This window comes from Geotrypetes seraphini, chromosome 4 (genome assembly GCF_902459505.1).
Source record: "Geotrypetes seraphini chromosome 4, aGeoSer1.1, whole genome shotgun sequence".
In the NCBI taxonomy this organism is placed as follows: Eukaryota; Metazoa; Chordata; class Amphibia; order Gymnophiona; family Dermophiidae; genus Geotrypetes; species Geotrypetes seraphini.
In genome coordinates this window covers 315,413,055-315,434,173 of record NC_047087.1, presented here as the reverse complement: position 1 = coordinate 315,434,173, position 21,119 = coordinate 315,413,055, and the positions used below count along the sequence as shown (strand labels likewise).

The following is a 21,119-nucleotide window of genomic DNA, read 5'->3' as shown; positions in this document are numbered from 1 at the left end:
AATCAACAGCATATGTCAGGTAGAAATGGAATAAGTAGAGACTCTTCCCATGACTCCAGTTACATCATAAAGGGCATCAGCCACATAGTCCACCCCTGCCAGTATGAACTGAGGTAGTGGCTCAGCCGATCATGTCCAAGGTTTGCAGCCGTGAATGGTAAGCATGTGATACAAAAGAAGCAGCTAACGCCACCTTAACTCCAAGGGCCAGGCCTCAAACAAACTGCCTCCAGATGACCATATCCACTCTACTTTTCTGTATATCCTTCAGCATGACTCCTACTGTAACCATGGGTTACAAAATAAATTTGAAATATGTTATAGTTTACCCAGGGCAGAAGACCTGATAGAAGTTTTTTTCTCTAATATTTTAAAGTGAAAAGTTTTTTTGTTGTTAGCCAGCAAAATTAATGCTGTATTTGCCTGACTGACAGTAAGAATTCTAGAATGCTGATGTCTGCATCAGGTCTGAGGATCTCATGTAGACGTGAGCAGTGCTGGTCAGGATTCTAAAAGTGCCAGAGAGAGAGAGAGAAGTTGGGGAGTGATCAGTTTGGAAGACAGGTTGGTTTGGGGTTTCTGGAGAATAGTTTAAGATACATCGTGGGTGGAAAAAGTTTAGGGAATTTCAATTATCCATTCTTTTCTATGGGTAGTTAGTCAAAAAAATAAAGAAACAAATATAATTTTCAGGGTGATAGGGTTTTGCTTCGTTTGATTTTTTTTAGTTAGGAAGTAGGTACGCTGTTGATTAGAGCTGAATCTCCATAGAGGAAAGAAGAAGTGCTGGTACCCAACGGCTGTGTAAATAAAACAACGGAATCCTGTGAGAAAATTTTACATCTGAACTCTGTGAGGATAAAATTATTTTGAAAGGACTAAATTCTTTGAGGAAAACTTTATTTGGAATCTTATTCTAAAGTTATTTAGATATATATACTTTTTGTTAGAGTTGTAACAATAAACCAACAAAAACTCTTATTCCTTGTGTTTTTTATTTAGGGTAATTTTATATTTTATGTTAATTTTTCCCTCTTTTTGTTATAATTCTTACTTTATATGGTTAGGTAACCTAAGACTAAAGATTAAGAGAGTGGGAATTGGGAGTTCAAAGAGAGAGGGGTTACACTACCTCACTGGGTAAGGATGTGTGTTTAGTTGTCTGTGCTACCAGGGAATCTACCTTTGGCATAGAAAACATTTGCTGGAACTCTTGATCCATAGGATACAGTCTAGTCATGGCTTTCACGCCTTTAAAGGAGCCTTCCGGGATCTGCCAGGGCTCTGTAACCAGGATTTTCAAGTCTGGGTGCCATAGAAAGGACATGGGTTGAGATCAAACCCCGCTCAGTAAAGAACATTGAGATGACTAGGGTTGAGGCGGATCATTCTTGAACTCATGAAGAGACTCAGTAATAATGTCTGGCAGGGCTGAAGACTTGAACAACTGCCGTATGGAGGGATCCCCCTCCTGGGTCCATGGCTGGGACTCCATCCTGATCCCCAACATAGGAGGCAGAATCTCCCATCAGGGAGGCCTCACTTTGAGACAGTAAGGGGATCAAGACTGAACTTTCATCCCCTGAATCCATGTCCGACTGACAATCAGTTAGGGAGGAGCACCATTCTCATAGAAGCTCTCTGAGGATTCTTAGAAGCGTGCGCTGAGGGTCGCTCTTCAGCGGACCTAAATTGCATATTTTGGTTGTGCACATATGCTTGCCAGAGCACATTATTGAATTCTGGGAGAAAGTTCTTTGTAGGCAACTCTCCCTCCCATTTAGTAAAGAGGCCTCTTGTTTGGCTGTGAAGCCACTATACCAATTTGGTGCAGTGTCACTGTTCCAGGGCTCCTGGAGAAAAGCTTGCTTCCCTAACAGGCTTAAAAGCCATGTGCCATGTGGATACTAAACTTGAAATTCCTGCCTCCCGGCTTTGCTCGATATGGCACAAGGGCACTCTTCCGCTACCCATCCTTCACAAACAAGGCATGATATAGGGGTATTAAAGTCCACGGACTCTAACCCTGGCACTTTGGAAGTAAAACAACCTGTTTTAGAGAAGTTTGAGAATTTAGAAGAAAAAAAAAAAAAATCAAGAAAATCCAAGATGGCTGCTGCTGGTGAATTTTAGTACTAAAAACAATCACCTTAGAACTGACCAAAAGCCTTAAAAAACATGATTTTAGAGGAGGTGAACCAAGGTCCTAGCTGTAGAAACAGTTAAAAATAGCTTTTGAAGATCCCTCCCCCCAATTCTTTCAACAGGCAGTCATAACCTTACTCACAGATCGTGTGCTGGGAAAATGGTGCTACTGCCTGCTTCAGCTTCTCTCAGGTGTAGCTGCTCTAGGAGAGGCCCTCCATTTCCAGTCACTCAGCTACTTCGCTGGAATCTTTGGGCTGCCAGGTGGACATCCACGAACCAATCCTCAACTTCCCCAGACCTCTCATGAAGGGGGGGGGGGGGGGAGATGAAGCATAGCTGGCACCATGTGTACCCCAAAGAAACGCTATTAACGCCTAAACAGCCTGCACTTCAGCCCCTGACCAAATGGACACTGGGCTCCACTAATCTTCAGCAGGCTGGCTGAAACAGGTTCCCAAAGTATATACCTCCCAACTACAGATTTAAAATGTGCTCCTCTCCACGCAGGCCGAGTAGACCCTTATCAAAAGGGATCTCTGATTTCACAAAAAAGACCGCAACTAGAGCAAAACTATCACAAAATAAAAAAATAAATAAACCAAGCAGATCAGAAGACACTTTTCATGCTCGTCTACAGAAAGAGAAACTGAAGGAGCAGGTTTCAAAAGCTGTGATTGACATCTTTCTGCACTATGCTTATGAGAATAGAGGTTTAACATACCATTCCTATTGCACTGGAAAATTATATCCAGCATGATGAAAGTCTGCAGCATACCCTAATGCACAGAAGGCCAACAGTTTTATTTTAGTAAGCGAGGTAGCATATACAAAATATCCATAAATGGAAAAAAGAACTGACCACAAACATTGAAGCCATCTGTTTATATAACCAGGCCCAAATACATTTCAGAAACACACACTGTATAAAGACAAAATTTTCAACTCTTTATTTTCAGTCAATCAATATGCTTAAAATAATATGATAAATAGCACATTATGGAGAGTAAAATGAACATTTTATTGAACACGCTGACACTAAAATCAGTCAGCTTAGAGGAACTGCCATGTGCCATGGGAACCATGTTCTGAAGGTAACTTAAGCTAATTGCTCCCTGAGCTAGTGGAATCCAGCTGTATTAGAGTACTATTTGTATATGGCAGATGGGATGAGTACAACAAGACATTCTTTGTGTGACCCCTGGCTTATCAATTCAAGGGAAGTCTGTCACTGGTCTCAAAAGTGAGCATATGCAACTGCACAACCTGACAAATAGAGATTAAGTACAACTAGAGTTGCTGTCCAGAGACAGAAGCTAACAGAGTGGAAATGGTGTCTTCTGGATAAGACTTAAGTAAGATAAGGGATAGTTGCTAGAAGAATCCAGATCCACATTAAATTTTAAAAAATTCAGTAAGCAGCAACAATGAAAACCAAATACTGAAATACCAATCAGGATAGTAGAATTATTTTCTTACAAATAACAAACAAATTAGCTGAATGGTATATTGCAGATGTGCATTCTGATTCTTGGTAAGTCACTTGTTCACATTCTGAAGTATTTTCTGGAAAACACACAAAAATATTTTAAGACAAAAATGGTTACTTAGGTACTATGGGGGTAATAATCAAAAATAAAAACGTCTAAAAAGTGTCCTAAATGGCTACTTGGACGATCAAAAAGCCTGATCGTCCAAGAACCCATAACCACAGCTGGTTTTTAGACGTATCTAAAAACAGCTTAGGCCTTTCCCCTGCCTCTAAACGCACAGAGAGAAAAGAGGTGTGTTTAGAGGAGGGGAAAGGGCGGGCAGTGGGCGGGAGGTGGGCCGACCTACACCTAGGTGTACAACACCTATAACCAAAACAGTTTAGTCGGCACTTAGACCTGTTTGACTTAGACGAAAGAAAACCAGGTCTAAGTGCCGAAAAAGGGGCTGCTGAGCTGATGGCCGCTGGCGCCATCAGTTCAGCGGCCCGGCAACCTAACCATCGCGGCAGGAGAGATGCCTCATCTCCCCTACCGCAATGCCATCACTCTTCTACCCGAACTGCCGCGACCCGCAGCAGTTTGGGTAGAGGAGTGATGGCATCGCGGTAGGGGAGATGAGGCATCTTTCTTGCAGCGATGCATCACTCCCCCCCACACACACAACATTGGGGCAAGAGGGAGCCCAAGTCCTCTTGCCCTGCGGCAGCCGCGACCCCCCCAACTCAATCGGGGCAAGAGGGAGCCCAAGCCCTCTTGCCCCAGCCAACCGCGGCACCCCCAACTCGTTCGGGCCAGGAGGGAGCCCAAGCCCTCCTGGCCCAGGCGACTCTCTACCCCCTCCGACTCGATCGGGCCAGGAGGGAGCCCAAGCCCTCCTGGCCCAGGCGACTCTCTACCCCCCTGACTCGATCGGACCAGGAGGGAGCCCAAGCCCTCCTGGCCCAGGCGACTCTCTACCCCCACCCCCCACTAAATTACGGGCAGGAGGGATCCCAGGCCCTCCTGCCCTCGACGAACCCCCCCTCCCCCCAACGTCCACCCCCCAGAATCCCTGACCGCCCCTCCAGCCGACCCGTGACCCCCCGGCCGACCCCATGCCCCCCCCCCCACTCCCCTTCCCCATACCTGTTTGGCAGTTGGCCGGACAGACGGGTGCCCAAACCCGCCTGTCCGGTAGGCAGCCACCGGCAGAATGAGGCCGGATTGGCCCAGCCATCCCAAAAGATATATAAACTATAAAGAGTTTTACCTCATGCAAAATTGTCATTTCTTTAATAAGACATTAACTATTTTTTCTGAGGCCCTCCAAGTACCTACAAGTCCAAAATGTGGTCCTGCAAAGGGTTGGAGTTGGAGACCACTGGCTAAACTGTAACCATGACATCCTGTTTGTCTTTGGGAAGCAGAGCTGAGATTGTGATGTCATAATGCCTCATTCCACCAATAAGAGCCAGCCTCATCAGTGATGTCACAATGGCTTGATTGTCCTGTTGTCCCCTCTGCCCTTCAACCCAGCCAGCAGATTAACTGTTCCCCTTAACTCAGTGATCTCAAACTCACGACCCGCCAGGTCCTATTTTGAGGCCCTCGGAATGTTTATCATAATCACAAAAGTAAAATAAAATAGTTTCTTGATCATATAAATGACAATATTATTATTAAGACTTAACCAAAAGGAAAGATTTATAAACTATAAAGAGTTTTACCTCATGCAAAATTGTCATTTCTTTAATAAGACACTAACTATTTTTTTCTGAGGCCCTCCAAGTACCAACAAATCCAAAATATGGCCCTGCAAAGGGATTGAGTTTGAGACCACTGCTCTAAACCATCTGAGGAAGACAACTCAGCCTTGGGAGTTTCTAGTGGGGAAGGGAAAAATGGTTTCCAAGTTCCACTTCCTAGTGCCATCTGCCGAGCAAATGGCTGTTACCCAGATAAAATGACTTGGCTGGTATGTCCTCTTTTGCCTAGTTAAAGTATACACTGGCTTTCAAGGTGTCATACCATCTGCAAAATATCTATTTCAGCGCGAAGAGATTCCCTAACATTTTCCATATCATCTTCTTTATAAAGTTCCAACTCTTTCTTAAGCCTGTTTAAAGGGAAAAAAAAAAATTCAAAATTACAATTAGGCACTATTTTCAAAACAATTTTGCAACTAAAGAAACATTTTAATGCCACTCGTTCAAACAAGCAGTCTTATTTATTTTAGGCATTTATATACTGCCTATCAAGGTTATCTAAGCGGTTTGCAATCATTTTTCCTATCTATCCCAGTAGGCTCACAATCTATCTAATGTACCTGGAGCAATGGAGGATTGAGTGACTTCCCAAGATCACAAGGAGCAGTGCAGGATTAGAACCAATCTATAAGCTAACCACTAGGCCACTCCTTTCTCCTTGGGGAATTCTGCACATAAATTTTGAAAAGTCTGAACAGATTTTTAAAATTCAAAAAAAATTCTGTATTTTTTTCTGTGTAGCATAACAGCCTGGGCTCCTCACTTCCCCAACTTTCTCACTACTCAGGCTTAACCCCACCCAGCAGTCTCAATACCTTATATGGCAACCTGACCTCTAGCAATATTCGAGGTCATGACAGCCATATTGCTGCTCCCACTGGACCTGTAGGTCTAGGGAAGCCTATCAAAACTGTCAAGATGCAAACTGTACTGGGAGGATTTCAGCAGATGGGAAATCAGAAGAAGAGGAGTCTGTTTTGAATTAACACATTATTTCACATAGAAGCCCTCCCAGTCAAAACACCTTTGAAAAATGTGTTCTTTGCAAAATTGTTCACCACATGCCAGCTCTTTTCCTTTCCTTGAAAAATCTCAGGGACATTTAGAGCATTGAGATTAAGCATCAAATTAGTGCATCTCAATGGCCACAAATTTGGTCTTGGAGGATGAGATGTACAGTGTCCACATCTATGAGACAGACTTGTTTTTTTCTTTTGCATAGAGCATTCTGGACCCCAGTTAGAATACAAAAGTTAAATATAGAGGGTTATTTGGTATAATTCAAATAATTGTTAACTTCGACTGGCTTTCTATATAAGGTGGTAATCAATATGTTGTCGTTTTTTTGGACCCAGACGTCCAGAAAAGAAATTTTACTGTGATCATAAGACATGGTAAATCTCAGATTAGGGTCTAAGGTGTTTAAACAGTCCAAAAAATGGCAACATACTTTTTGAACTTTTGCCGTGCCAGCATTTCATTTTTCTTAGTTTTTTGGTTTTCTTATTTCATGTGGTTTTCGTTCTTATCTGTTCTCTTTGGTAACTTTTACAACTCATGCGGGCTGGTTAATTTTTCTCCTGCTCGCAGCTGTTTCAGTCATGTGACCAGTTATTTCAGTGACGTTTCCTGGTCTGCAGTTTAAATCAGAGGCATCTGTTCTGGTTCAAGCGCCATTTTCTTCTATTGCCAATTTGCTGTAGCCTGATGATTCCGAGGCTTCTGCTCAGTGTCAGTCGTTCCTGAAGAAGGGGGAGTGCTCCTCCGAAATGGAGTCCCGTAGGACGTTTGGTGACCTGCTGGCTGCTTTTTCAGAGAAGCTAAGTACCTTCTTTTGGCATTATTTGGTCGAAATTGGACACTTGAACTTTCTTGTTAGCCCCCCTGGATCAGGGGTAGAGACTACCTGTAGTGAGTGTGTTTTGATTTTGTTTGCACTCTTGAGCACTTTTGTGTTATTTAGCACTAAAACTCACAGAGAGCCCGGGGATGTTTCACAGTTGACAACTCTCTGGGTGTAAGCCAGTGGCAGCCGTTACCTCCGGGTCCGGAGGAGGGCTGTGTGACTGAGGGCTCTCTATAAAAATTTATAAATATTGTTTAGGCGAAGTGGTTCTTCTTCGGCATTACAGGCACTACAGCTAGTCTCTCCCCTGATCTCAGTTTCCTTCTCGGGGCTTGGGAGATTTTTTCTTTTCCTTCGATTTCAGCTCCCATTTTTCGGGTTTTGTTACTATTATTATTATAACATAGTAGATGATGGCAGATAAAGACATGAATGGTCCATCCAGTCTTCCCAACCTGATTCAATTTAAATTTTTAAATTTAATTTTTTTTTCTTCTTAGCTATTTCTGGTCCAAAAATGGGGGTCTCAGTTTATATTAGAGTCTTCCCCCTCGGTTTATATTAGTCTTCCCCCTCCACCATTGCAGCAACCTCTCTGAACAGACTTTTGCTGCCATGATCAGCGTATGCCTCCTCCCCCCCGGAACATCAGCTAGTGCACCCTTCCAAGCAAAAGTAATGCCCACACCCCAACCTCCACCAGAACATCAGCTACTGCTCTCTCCCAAGCCAGAGGAACACTCACATCCCTGTCTGCACCACCGGAACGTCAGCTAGCACTCCTTACCTCCCTAGCAAGCCATACTGACATTCCCCCCCCCCCCCCCCCAGGCCTACTGCAATCTCCTGGTGATCTAGCAGCGCGTTGGGGCAAGAGCGATTCCCACTCGCTCCTGCCCATTCTTCCTCCACAATAAAAATGGCTGCTGGGACTTCCAGCAGCAGTCACGCGAGTTTGGAAGAGAATCAGGGCACACAGGACTAAACTCATAGATAGTTTATGTTTGCTTCTAAATCAAATGAAACATTAAGTCTAAAGAAATCAATGAGCATATTGTCATTACAGAAATTCATTTTAGCATGAAATAAATTACTCTAGAGACTGATATTTCCTACTTAAAAATTTTACATAAAATTAAATTGCAAATATTTCTCAAAACCACCAGAATTGAGGCCCTAAGGCAATCCACTGCTAATGTAAAGCATTTGTTCAGCTCTAGTGGGTATATTTCTCAGTATGATTTATGTGAAGGAAAGCTTAATTTGCTTCTTTATGAATTCAATATTATTGTCTCTTTTTTTTCCTACAATATGCAACCTAGAATACAAAGCTATTTCTTTAAATCCAGGTGAGCAGCAAATATGTTCTCAATGTGTACTGCCTAACTGCTTCATGCATTGGAGATCTGTTTTGTTTTCTCAATGGTACATACCGATGACCAACTTTCAAGTGCATCAAATTTTTACCATTAAGTCATTGGCTATAGAGGAGAAGAGCTCAGGGCAAAATTATTTACAAAATATTATAAACTGCACTCACCCCTTTTCCACCCAAAAAATAAAATGATAAAAAGGATTACTTTCTACTGTATCTTGCCAGCTGCATCAGACAAATATTTTGGACACGCTTCAATACTGTAACATATTGATCACATTTTTCATTTTAATTGGTAAGAAATGTATCCTATAGCAGTGAAGGAGTGACACTGTATGTGGAAAACAAAAATGCTTACCTGTAGCAGGTGTTCTCCAAGGACAACAGGCATATTTATTAATTTTAGCATTTATATACCACTTGTAGCCTAAGTGGTTTACAATCAGATACTTCAGTATTTCTCACTATCTGTCCCAGTGGGCTCACAATCTGACTAATTTACCTGGGGCAATTGAGTGTGAAGTGATGCCTAGGGTCACAAGGAGCAGTGCTCGGCTTGAACCTGCAACCTCAGGGTGCTGAGGCTACAGCCCTAACCACAATACCACTCCACCACATAGTCTCACAAGTGGGTGATGTCATCTACGGAACCCGGTATGGATACTGCCAAGTGCACTGTCATTTAATCTAATCTAATCTAATCTAAACCTTAAATTTATATACCGCATCATCTCCATGAGAATGGAGCTCGACACGGTTTACAAGAACTTAAAATAGTGGGTAATCTTTAGGCAGTGCCCATACCATGTGCGTGCTGATGTCTTCCCGCCCATCAGCTCACAGAACTATCAGTTCAGTAACAAAACTAAAAAGCCATCTAAGAGAGGTTGGCAAGTTTTTTGGGTTTTTTTTTCAAATTCTTTATTCATTTTTTCATCTTACATCATTTAAAACTTTTATACATCACTTGAATTTCTTTCTATTGTCATCGTAAATACACCCACCCTTCCCTCAAATATTTCAATCAAAAATATCATATATTGTATTCTTATCTATTGATTAACCATTAAATAGAACTTTATACCATCCCCCCTATGTATAAATATACTATCAGTGGAAAATGATGTCTAATCATTACAATAATTTGCCAATGGCCCCCAGATCTTTTTAAAATTATTATAATTCCCTTTCTGCAAAGCAATTATTCTTTCCATTTTGTAAATGTGGCACAACGAATTCCACCAGAATGTATAGCTAAGATTATTGTAATTTTTCCAATTACTGGTGATATGTTGCATGGCGACTCCTGTCATAATCAATAGAAGTTTGTTATTACTTGATGAAATTTGACTTTTTGTTAAGACGTGGGCAAGTTGTGAGAATATATATGCCTGCTGTCCATGGAGAACACCTGCTACAGGAAAGTATCTTTGCTTTCTCCAAAGACAAGTAGGTATAATATTCTCACATTTGGGACTCTCAAGCTACCAGTGTCGTGTCTCTGGAAGAGGTTGAACACTAAATATGCATGCATGAGCCTGGTAAAACTCCACAGGGTTTCAGGGAAAGTTGGTTTTAAGAAAGAACAGCTGCAGAACTATTTGCCCAAACCAATTTTGAAACCAACACTCTCTTCTTCCAAGTTTGCTTTTTTGAAGATGGCCTTACAATAAAGGTTGAACAGGTAAGGTACAAGATGCATCCTTGCCTGATGCCATGTTTTATTGGAAACCAATCAGTGTTGCCATAGTCGGTTCTCACTGCAGCTTCTTGATTTTCGTAGAGGCTCTTTATCAGCTGAATTATGTGTTTGGGTATTCCCATTTGCGCTAGAGTTCTTCATAGTTTATCATGATGCACACAGTTCAACCAATTCCCATAAAGAAATTCCATCCTAATTTTTGTTTTTTCCACTTCCCAAAATATTAACCAGTTCACATTTCAACAAAAATAAATCATGCCATGTTATTTGTTCAGAAATATGTTGCAGCACATACAACCAGTGTGAACGAAGCATCATGCAATACATGCTAATTCTTCTATAAAGGGAAAGCGGCAAAGAGTTCCAAATTGCCAGTTTTTGTGTCATACACTGAAATAAAGGCGTGATATTATAGTGACATATTGATATGGAGTTAACCAGAAGTTGAATGCCCAAACATCCAAAAGACTCAGAAACCCATCAAAGAGGAAAATCCCTCAGCTATTCCTTCTGCAATGGAGATGAAGTTGATAGGCATTCTGATTTACTCATATTAAGTTTGAATCTTAAAAATTCCCCATATTCTTTCACATTTTCCAGTAGTACCAAGAGATTTAAGAGGTTGAGACAGATGAACTAAAAATCATCTGTGAAAGCTGATATTTTAAATTAAGTTTGCCCCACTCTAATGTCATTAATTACAGAATTAGATAAAATTTCTCTAATTAGCAGATCTAAGGTCGGCACACATAAACGTGGTACCCCTAGAAATGGAAAAAGATTCAAATTTGATGCCATTAACCCAAACCATTGCCAATGAGGCTTGATATAAAGCATGAATGGCTGCACCAAAACAACCTCAATGCCATATTTAAGTAATATCTTATGCAGAAATCCCCAATGCACCTGATCAAATGCTTATTCCACATCAAAACTAATAAGCCAGATTTGCAAGTAATAGACTGCTTCATCGGGAAGTTGAAAATTCAGTAAGGAATTTAAATCTTAGAATACTCAACTTTCATTATTCTAAAATTATTTCACCTAGATGCATGTTTAATAGACTGTTATGAGGTTCCCACTCAAAACAAAGATATTTCCTGTGTGCTGCGAAAATGGGAATGCATATATGCTTTTTTGAGATCTAGAGAGCAGAGTGTCATTCTTCTCCAATAATGGTAATAGGGTTCCTAGTAAGACCATTCAAAATTTCTCTTTCACCAAGTATTTGTTTAGAATTGGACAGAGACCTCCAGTCTTTACCAGTATGAGGAAATACTTTTGAGTAAAACCCTTGGCCCTTCTCCTGCTGAGGTACTTGTTCTATGGCACTTTAACCAATAGGCTTAACTATACATTTTGGTGGAATTCGCTATGTCATAGTTACAAAATGGAAAAAATAATTGCCATACAAAAATGGAACTATAATAATTTTTAAAAGATTTGTGGGCCATTAACAAATTATTGTAATGAATAGACATCATTTTCCACTGAAAGTACATTTATACATAGGGGGGAGGGGATGATATATAAGTTCTTTTAAAGGTTTAATCAATAGATAAGAATATAATATTTATATGATTTTTTTGAATTAAAATATTTGTGGGAAGGGTGGATGGAGAAGGAATAAATTTATGTATGTAAAATAATAATTGAACGAATTTCAAGTGATTGTACAAAAATTTCAAATGATGTAATATTGTGTACTTGATGTAAGATGAAAAATGAATAAAGAATTGGAAAAAAAAACCAACAAAAAAATCTTTAACTGGTTGCAGATGGTTTAGCCTGAATGCATTTTAGCGGCGGATTATCAAAACGGCTTATCGTGGTCTTTGGCAAGTTTTCTAGTAGTTTCTGACACTGCCATGCAAATGGGCTCTTCAATATTGAAACGATCACTCTGATGGATTCTTTTTTTTTTTTTCCAATTCTTTATTCATTTTCATATCTCATAACAAGTATATAATAATCATTCAATATTCATACAATTCACTTGTATATTTCATATAATATTAAATCTTATATTATCCCCCCTCCCCCCTTCCCTTCCACACATATCAACATTTTATTTGAATCTCACACATTATACCCTCCCAATCCCATATCATATTATTCTTCTATATAAAAAAAAAAAGTGTCTAATCATTCGAATATTCAATCAATGGCCCCCAAATTTTTTTAAACTTGTTATAATTTCCTTTTTGCATAGCAAGAATTCGTTCCATTTTATAAATATAACATATAGAATTCCACCAAAAAGTATAGTTAAGTCTTGTATAATCTTTCCAATTTCTAGTTATATTTTGAATGGCAACCCCTGTCATAATCATTAGTAATTTATTATTATTTGCTGAAATTTGACTTTTTGCTCTCATCATTGTTCCAAACAAAATTGTATCATATGACATAGCAACTGGATTTTCTAGAAAATAATTATTTTGAGACCAAATTGACTTCCAGAAGGCGTTAATACAAGGACAATAAAAAATTAGATGATCCAAAGTCCCTGCTTCTAGATTACAGTGCCAACATTTATTAGATCTAGAGTTATCAAACTTTTGTAAACGTACTGGGGTCAAAAGAGCTCTATGCAACAAAAAGAACCAAGTCTGTCTCATAGATGCCGACACTGTACATCTAATTCTCCAAGACCAAATTCATGGCCATTGAGAAGCAGAAATTTGATGCTTAATCTCAATGCTCCAAATGTCTCTTAGACCCGTTTTTTGTTTTTTATTTGTAAAACCATATATCAATTTATACCACTTAGCGGCTTGGTGACCCAAGAAATCCGCCTGGAAACACAGGATTTCCAAACTATATTGAGTATCAAGATCTTTCCATTCAGGGAACCCCTCCTGAATAGCCTGCTTCAGCTGCAACCATTTAAAACTTTGTGACTTAGTAAAACCATATTTATGTTGCATCTGTGAAAAACTAAGCAGCTTACCATTTGAAATAACATCATTTAAAGTTCTTATTCCTGCAATGATCCATTGTTTCCAGAGAATTTTATGACCGCCTATTTTAATCTTGGAGTTTAGCCAAATGGATTGATTTAATGATTTAAAAATTGGAATAGGTGATAATTTAGTAACATATCTCAAAGTCTTCCAAGTATCAATCAAAATTCTATTCCCTTTGTATCTATTAGGCATTGGTATACTCAAAAGATGATCCAAATGTATAGGAAACATGAGTCGCCATTCCAAATACAACCAGTCTGGGACATTCTCCATGAGCTCTGGAAGGACCCAATACATACCCTGTCTTAAAATATAGGCTTGATGGTACCTATAAAAATTTGGAAAATTTACCCCCCCTTCCACAATTGTTTTCTGTAACTTTACTAAAGCAATTCTAGGTCTTTTCCCCAACCAAACAAATTTTGTAATAATACCATTCAACTTTTTATAAAATGACCCCTGAAAAAAAACTGGTATCATACTCATTTGATAACAAACCACAGGCAATATCATCATTTTAATTGTTTGAACTCTCCCCCACCAAGATAAATATAAAGGATTCCATTGCTCACACATTTCCGTTACTTTCTTTAATAAAAGTTTTTCATTTTCCTTTACTGTATCTTCAATATTACTTTTGATATTGATTCCTAAATATTTTAATCCATCTTCTTTCCAAACAAATGTAAATGAATCAAATAATCCTTTGGTACAATGTACATTAAGTGGTAGCACTTCCGATTTGCTCCAATTAATCTTGTACCCAGAAAACTTTCCAAATTTTTCAATCAATTCAAGCAAACATGGAATAGTAGTCTCTGGTTTCCTCAAATAAAGCAGAATATCATCCGCATAAGCGGAGAGCTTATATTCCCAACTTGAAAACGGAATTCCTTGTATCTCCTTTGCCTGATTAATAGCTATCAACAAGGGTTCCAGAACAACATCAAAAAGCAAAGGAGACAAAGGACAACCTTGTCTAACCCCCCTTTGTAAACTAAATCTATCTGATAAATTATTATTAATATATAGCCCAGCACCAGGGGAGCTATACAATGTCTGAATCATTTGAATAAAACCAGTCCCTATACCAAACCATTCTAATGCTTGATACATAAAAGACCATTCAACTCTGTCAAAGGCTTTTTCTGCATCCAAAGAAATTAAGAATGCCGGATCCTGAATATCTTTTGTTAAATTTAAAGTATGAAAAGCCAGTCTGGTATTATTGGAAGAATGTCTTCTTGCAACGAATCCTGTTTGGTGAGTATCAATAATAAAAGGGAGAGCTTTGGCCAATCTTAATGCCAAAACTTTGGCTAAAAGTTTACCATCTACATTAATTAATGAAATAGGCCTGTAGTTTGATACCAAAGTATGATCTTTGTTTGGTTTTGGTAAGACAATAATTAATGAATCTGCCATAGTACCTGATATACAACTTTTATTCAGTTGGTATTGATATAATTTTAACAAATAGGGTAACAAAGTATTTTGAAATAATTTATAGAACTCTACCGTGTATCCATCACCACCTGGAGCGGATCCAACTCTAAGAGACTTCAATGCTGTTTCTAACTCTTTTAAAGATATAGGTTCTTCTAAACTTCCTTTTATATGTTCAGGAATTTGAGGCCCCTTAAGTGAACTTAAAAATTCCAATCCATCCTTTTCTCTATCTCTGTAAGATTCAGAAGAATACAAGTCTTTATAAAAACTAAAAAATTGTTTTAGAATCTGATCAATTTTATTATGTGATTTTCCATTTTTATCTTTTATTACAACAATTTTTGTTCTTCTTTTCCTTGCTTTAAGATAATTTGCTAGCATCCTACCTGCCTTATTTGAATTTCCATAGTATTGAGTTTGTTGAGAAAATAAATCATTCCTTACAAATTTAGAGGATAACTCATTATATTTAACTTTTGCTTTTAATAATAATTGTAAAGTATTCCACTCCCATCTATTAATTAAATTACTTTCTAATATTTTAATTTCCTTTTCCAAATCAACAAATTGTTTCGTAAACTTTTTCCTAACGTATGCTGAATATGAGATAATATTACCTCTCATGGTTGCTTTAAACGCATCCCATAATACTTCCATATTTATATCATTAGTATCATTAATTTGGAAGAAATCAATCATTTTTATTTTAAAATCTTCAGTAAAATTTGAATCTACTACCAAAGAATTATCAAATCTCCAAACCGGCTTAGAATAATCCTTTTCACCATCCTTTAACTCAATCCATACAGCACCATGATCAGATAAGAGAATAGGATCTATAATAGCTTTTATTACATTTTTCGCTAAATTATTTGAAACAAAAATATAATCAATTCTTGAAAAAGAATTATGGACCTGTGAACAAAAAGAGAATTCCCGATCATTAAAATGAAGAATACGCCATATATCTATTAAATCACAAGATTTTACCAAATTATCTAGCCCTAATTATTTCATAACTCTACTTGGATTTTTATCCATAATTGAATCCATTACAGCATTGAAATCTCCAGCCACCACTAAATTAGAAGCAGCCAGTGGCATTAAAATTTGTAGTAGGTTCTTAAAAAACTCCATCTGATTCGTATTAGGAGCGTAGATGTTAAATAAGTCCAGGGTATTATTTTCCATGCTCATTTCAATATGCACCCACCTTCCTAATGGATCCATTTCTACCATCTTAAAATCAGCTGTACATTTTTTATTAATTAAAATGGCCACTCCAGCCTTTTTCCCATTTGCTGGAGCAAAAAATACTTTTGAAATCCATCCCCCTTCCAGCTTTCTAGATTCTATTGTGGACAGATGGGTCTCTTGGATGAAATATACATCCGCTTGTTGCTTTTTAAGGAAATTTAACATAATTAATAAAAGTTTATTATTTCTTGATGAAATTTGACTTTTTATTCTCATTGAAGTACCGAATAGAATTGTATCATATGCTAATGCTACATGATTCTCTAATAAACAATTAATTTGAGACCAAATTGATTTCCAAAACGCCATGATACAGGGACAATAGAATATTAAATAATCCAAAGTCCCTGCTTCCAGATTACAATGCCAGCACCTATTAGATTTAGAGCTATCCAACTTTTGTAATCTAACCGGGGTCCAAAATGCTCTGTGCAACAAAAAGAACCAAGTTTGTCTCATAGATGCAGACACTGTACATCTCATTCTCCAAGACCAAATTCGTGGCCATTGAGATGCATAAATTTGATGCTTAATCTCAATGCTCCAAATGTCTCTAAGACCAGTCTTTGGTTTTTTATTCATATATCCAGATATCAATTTATACCACTGTACGACTTGGTGTCCCAAGAAATCTGCCTGAAAGCATAAGAACTCCAGACTATACTGATTATTGAGATTTTTCTATTCAGGGAACCCCTCCTGAATAGCCTGCTTCAGCTGCAACCCATTTAAAACTTTGTGATTTGTTAAGATCATATTTATGTTGCAACTGTGAAAAATCAAGCAGTTTACCATTTAAAATAACATCATCTAAAATCCGTATACCTGCAATAATCCAATGCTTCCATACGATTTTAAATCCACCAATTTGAATCTTGGAGTTTAGCCATAAAGATTGATTTGTTGATTTATGTATTGGGTTAGGTGTTAAATTACTGAAATAACGCAATGTTTTCCATGTATCCATCAATATTCTGTTCTCTTTATATATTCTAGGCAACTTTACACTGAGAACATGAGATAAATGTAAAGGAAACATGAGTCACCATTCCAAATACAACCAATCTGGGGGTGTTTTCCATGAGCTCTGGGAGGACCCAATACATACCCTGGCTTAAAAATAGGCTTGATACCTATAGAAGTTTGGAAAATTTACCCCATCCTCCACAATTGGCTTTTGTAAAGATACTAAAGCAATTCTAGGCATTTTACCCAGCCAAACAAATTTTGTAAGAATACCATTTAACATTTTATAAAAGGACCCTTAAAAAAAACAACCTGGTATCATACTCATTTGATAACAAACGACAAGCAATATCATCATTTTAATAGTTTGGACTCTCCCTCACCAAGAAAGATGTAAAAGATTCCATTGCTTACACATTTCTGTTACTTTTTTTAATAAAAAAATTTTCATTCTCTTTCATTGTGTTTTCCAGTGTATTTTTTATCCTAATACCTAAATACTTTAATCCATCTTCCTTTCATATAAATGAGAATGAATCAAATAAGCCTTTAGTACAATGCACATTAAGTGGAAGAATTTCTAACTTGCTCCAATTTATCTTATACCCTGAAAATTTTCCAAATTTCTCTATCAACTCTAGCAAGCTTGGAATGGTAATTTCTGGATTTCTCAAATAAAGCAGTATATCATTTGCATATGCAGAGACTTTATATTCCCAATCTGTGCGAGGAATACCCTGTATCCCCTTTGCTTGTTGAATGGCTAATAACAAGGGGTTCTTTTTTTTTTTTAATATTCTTTATTCATTTTGAAAACTTATAGCAAGCGTACATGAATATATCATTAGTAACAACAATAACACTTGTAATTCTCATATAATTATACAAACATAAAAATTATATCCCAACCCACCCACCTTCTTTCAAATATTATAATCAATTATATCATAAATATAATATAAACACATAATTTAGTGAAATTTCAAGAAAAACTCCCTCCCACCCCCCAATGTGTACATATATTCATCTAAGGAAAATACAATATCAAAAAGCAAAGGGACAGCCTTATCTAACCCCCCTCTGCAAATTAAAACGCTCTGATAAATTATTGTTAATATACAATCTTGCAGCAGGGGAGCTATACAATGTCTGAATCATTTGTATAAATCCTGAACCTATACCAAACCAATCTAATGCTTGATACATGAAAGTCCACTCAACCCGATCAAAGGCTTTTTCTGCATCTAAAAAGATAGAGAAAGCCGGATCTTTTAAGGCTTTTGTTAAATTTAACATATGAAAAGCCAATCTGGTATTATTAGAGGAATGTCTCTTGGCAACAAATCCCGTTTGATGCATATCAGTAATAAAAGGGAGAGCCTTAGCTAAGCGTAAAGCCAATGCCTTGGCTAAAAGTTATCCATTAACATTGATTAGTGAGATAGGCCTGTAGTTTGAAACCAAGGTGGGCTCTCTGTTTGGCTTTGGCAAAACAATTGTTAATGATTCTGCCATAGTACCAGTAATGCAACCTTTAGTTAGTTGTGACTGATATAAATTTAATAAATGAGGTAATAGGGTAATTTGAAATGATTTATAAAACTCTACTGTGAAACCATCACCATCTGGAGCGGATCCAACTCTAAGAGATTTCAACGCTGTTTCTAATTCTTTTAGTGATATAGTCTCCTCCAAACTTCTTTTTATATGTTTAGGAACCTTCGGTCCAATAATTAGATTCAAAAATTCTAAACCATCTTTTTTCCTATCTTCATAAGGCTCAGAAGAATATAGGTCTTTATAAAAATTTAGAAATTGATTTAAAATATTTCCAATTTGAGTATGTGTAACTCCTTTCTCATCCTTTATTGCAATAATTTTTGTCCTTCTTTTCTTTGCTTTAAGATAATTTGCCAATAATCTTCCCACCTTATTTGAGTTTCCATAATACAGAGTTTGATGGGAAAACAAATCTTTCCTTACCAACTTTGAAGATATCTTATTATATTTACCCTTTGCTTTTAATAAAGCCTGTAGGGTACATTGTTCCCATTTATCAACTAATTTAGCTTCCAATTGTTTAATTTCCTTTTCTAAATCCAAAAATTGTTTTTTAAGTTGTTTTCTAATATATGCCAAGTATGATATAATATTTCCTCTCATGGTAGCCTTAAATGCATCACATAGTGTTTCTATGTTAATTTCTTCTGAAGTGTTAATTTGAAAAAATTAAACCATTTTTAATTTAAATTCTTCAAGGAAAGTCGAATCCGCAATCAATGTATTATCAAATCTCCATATAGACCTACCACAATCTTTCTCATCAAGCTTAGATTCAATCCATACACCTCCATGATCAGACAAAATGATAAGAACAATGGAAGCTTTTGTAACTTGTTGTACCATTTGATTTGAGACCAAAATATAATCTATTCTTGAAAAGGATTTGTGAACTTGCGAACAAAAAGAAAATTCCTGATCATCAAAATGAAGTATTCGCCATATATCTTTCAAATCACAAGACTGTGCCAAATTATCTAATCCTAATGACTTCATTACTTTACTTGGTTTTTTATCCATTAATGGATCCATGACAGCATTAAAATCTCCAGCCACTACTAGATTAGAAGCAGCCAGTGGGTGTATCAATTGTTGTAATTTTTTAAAAAATTCAATTTGATTCGTATTTGGGGCATATACATTAAACAATTCCAGGGTATTGTTTCCCATGCTCATTTTCACATGTATCCATCCACCCAAGGGATCAGAATCAATAAATTGAAAATTAGCTGAACATTTTTTATTTATTAGTATGGTAACCCCAGCTTTCTTCCCAATTGCAGGGGCAAAAAGGCACTTTTTCACCCAACCTCCTTCCAACTTTTGTGACTCTATCGCTGTTAGGTAAGTCTCCTGTATATAGTATATGTCAGCGTTTTGTTATTTCAAAAAGGCAAGTATTTTTTTCTTTTTTATTTGGTGATTGAGGCCATTAACATTTAATGAGAAAATTTTAAACTCCATTATCAATTCAAATTATTAAATATCCATACTATTAAATAATAATCAAATTTAAATAATTTAAAATGAACAGACACCATTTCCAATACTTTAAAATTTTGCAAATATATTTTCCCCTCCCTATTCCTCCCCACCTCACCCTTTCCCCCTTCCCTCCCCATTTCCTTATTAACAGTGAAAACTTGGTAACACAGTCAATAAAAAACTCCCGACAGACTTTTAAATCTTATCTTGAAAATAAGTTACATATTTGAGACACCCGTGTAAATGTATTGTGTATTACTGTACTCTTAAATATGTGTTTTTTGAACCATCACAACTGACAAATTTCGTGGCTATGTCTCGTCTGAATGTTAATAATCTTTGAGCCCTATAATTTGGATATTGTGACCCCATCTCAGTGCTATAGCTCTCAGTTTCTTAATATTATTACTGCTTTTCCTTATAATTTCGCCAATTTTCTTTAATTCTTGGATCTTAATTTGTGGACTTGAGCATAAATAGTATAATTGTTAACTTAGGAATTATATTACTATTGTATTTGATATCTATTCTATTCTTGCTTTCTGTACAAGTGTAATACTTGAAATTTAAGTTGAAAATAATTAAAAAAAAAAAAGAAAATAAGTTACATGAAATACACTTATGATAATTTATGCTAATTCCTCCCTTAATTTGAAACTAGTTCATAAATTATACAATCGTTATCTATCAAAACAAAACTGTATGTATCTGTATAAAATATTAGATTAATGTCTTAAATCAATATATATAAGAAGACATTTAATTAATGTTTTAATATTATGTTTGCTTTATCTTAGTATCATTCCAAACTATTCCTATGAAATATTCTGTAACCCATTACTAAACATAGTAGTCTTATTTCCAATATTCCTATAATTTCATATATCTATTAATTTTCCCCTCTTATTATTGTATCATATTAATTAGCTCATATTGTTATTTTTCTACATATTAATTTATTACAATTTTTATGAGATTTCTTACCTCTATATTATCTCATCCAAAATCCTCAAATCTCTAATTAATCAATGAATCAGTCTAAAACCTGCTTAAACGCTTAAAATAAGTCCTTCTTATTCCATATTATGATATTTAAATCGATATCTTATTAAAACAAGCCAATTAAC

The 21,119-nt window shown here is 36.8% G+C and overlaps 1 protein-coding gene across 2 annotated transcripts in view; it reads right to left on the bottom strand.

Moving 5' to 3' along the window:
- Positions 1-3,107: 3,107 nt before the first annotated feature.
- CCDC172 (coiled-coil domain containing 172) overlaps positions 3,108-21,119 on the bottom strand; it is a 73,145-nt gene continuing 55,133 nt past the window's right edge. For both annotated transcript variants that reach the window (XM_033940120.1, XM_033940121.1), the window contains 2 exons: positions 5,646-5,733; positions 3,108-3,711 (listed from right to left, as the gene is read on the bottom strand). In XM_033940120.1, coding sequence (XP_033796011.1) covers positions 3,685-3,711; positions 5,646-5,733 — 115 coding nt within the window. In that variant the 3' untranslated portion in view covers positions 3,108-3,684. The remainder of the gene's footprint in view (positions 3,712-5,645; positions 5,734-21,119) is intronic.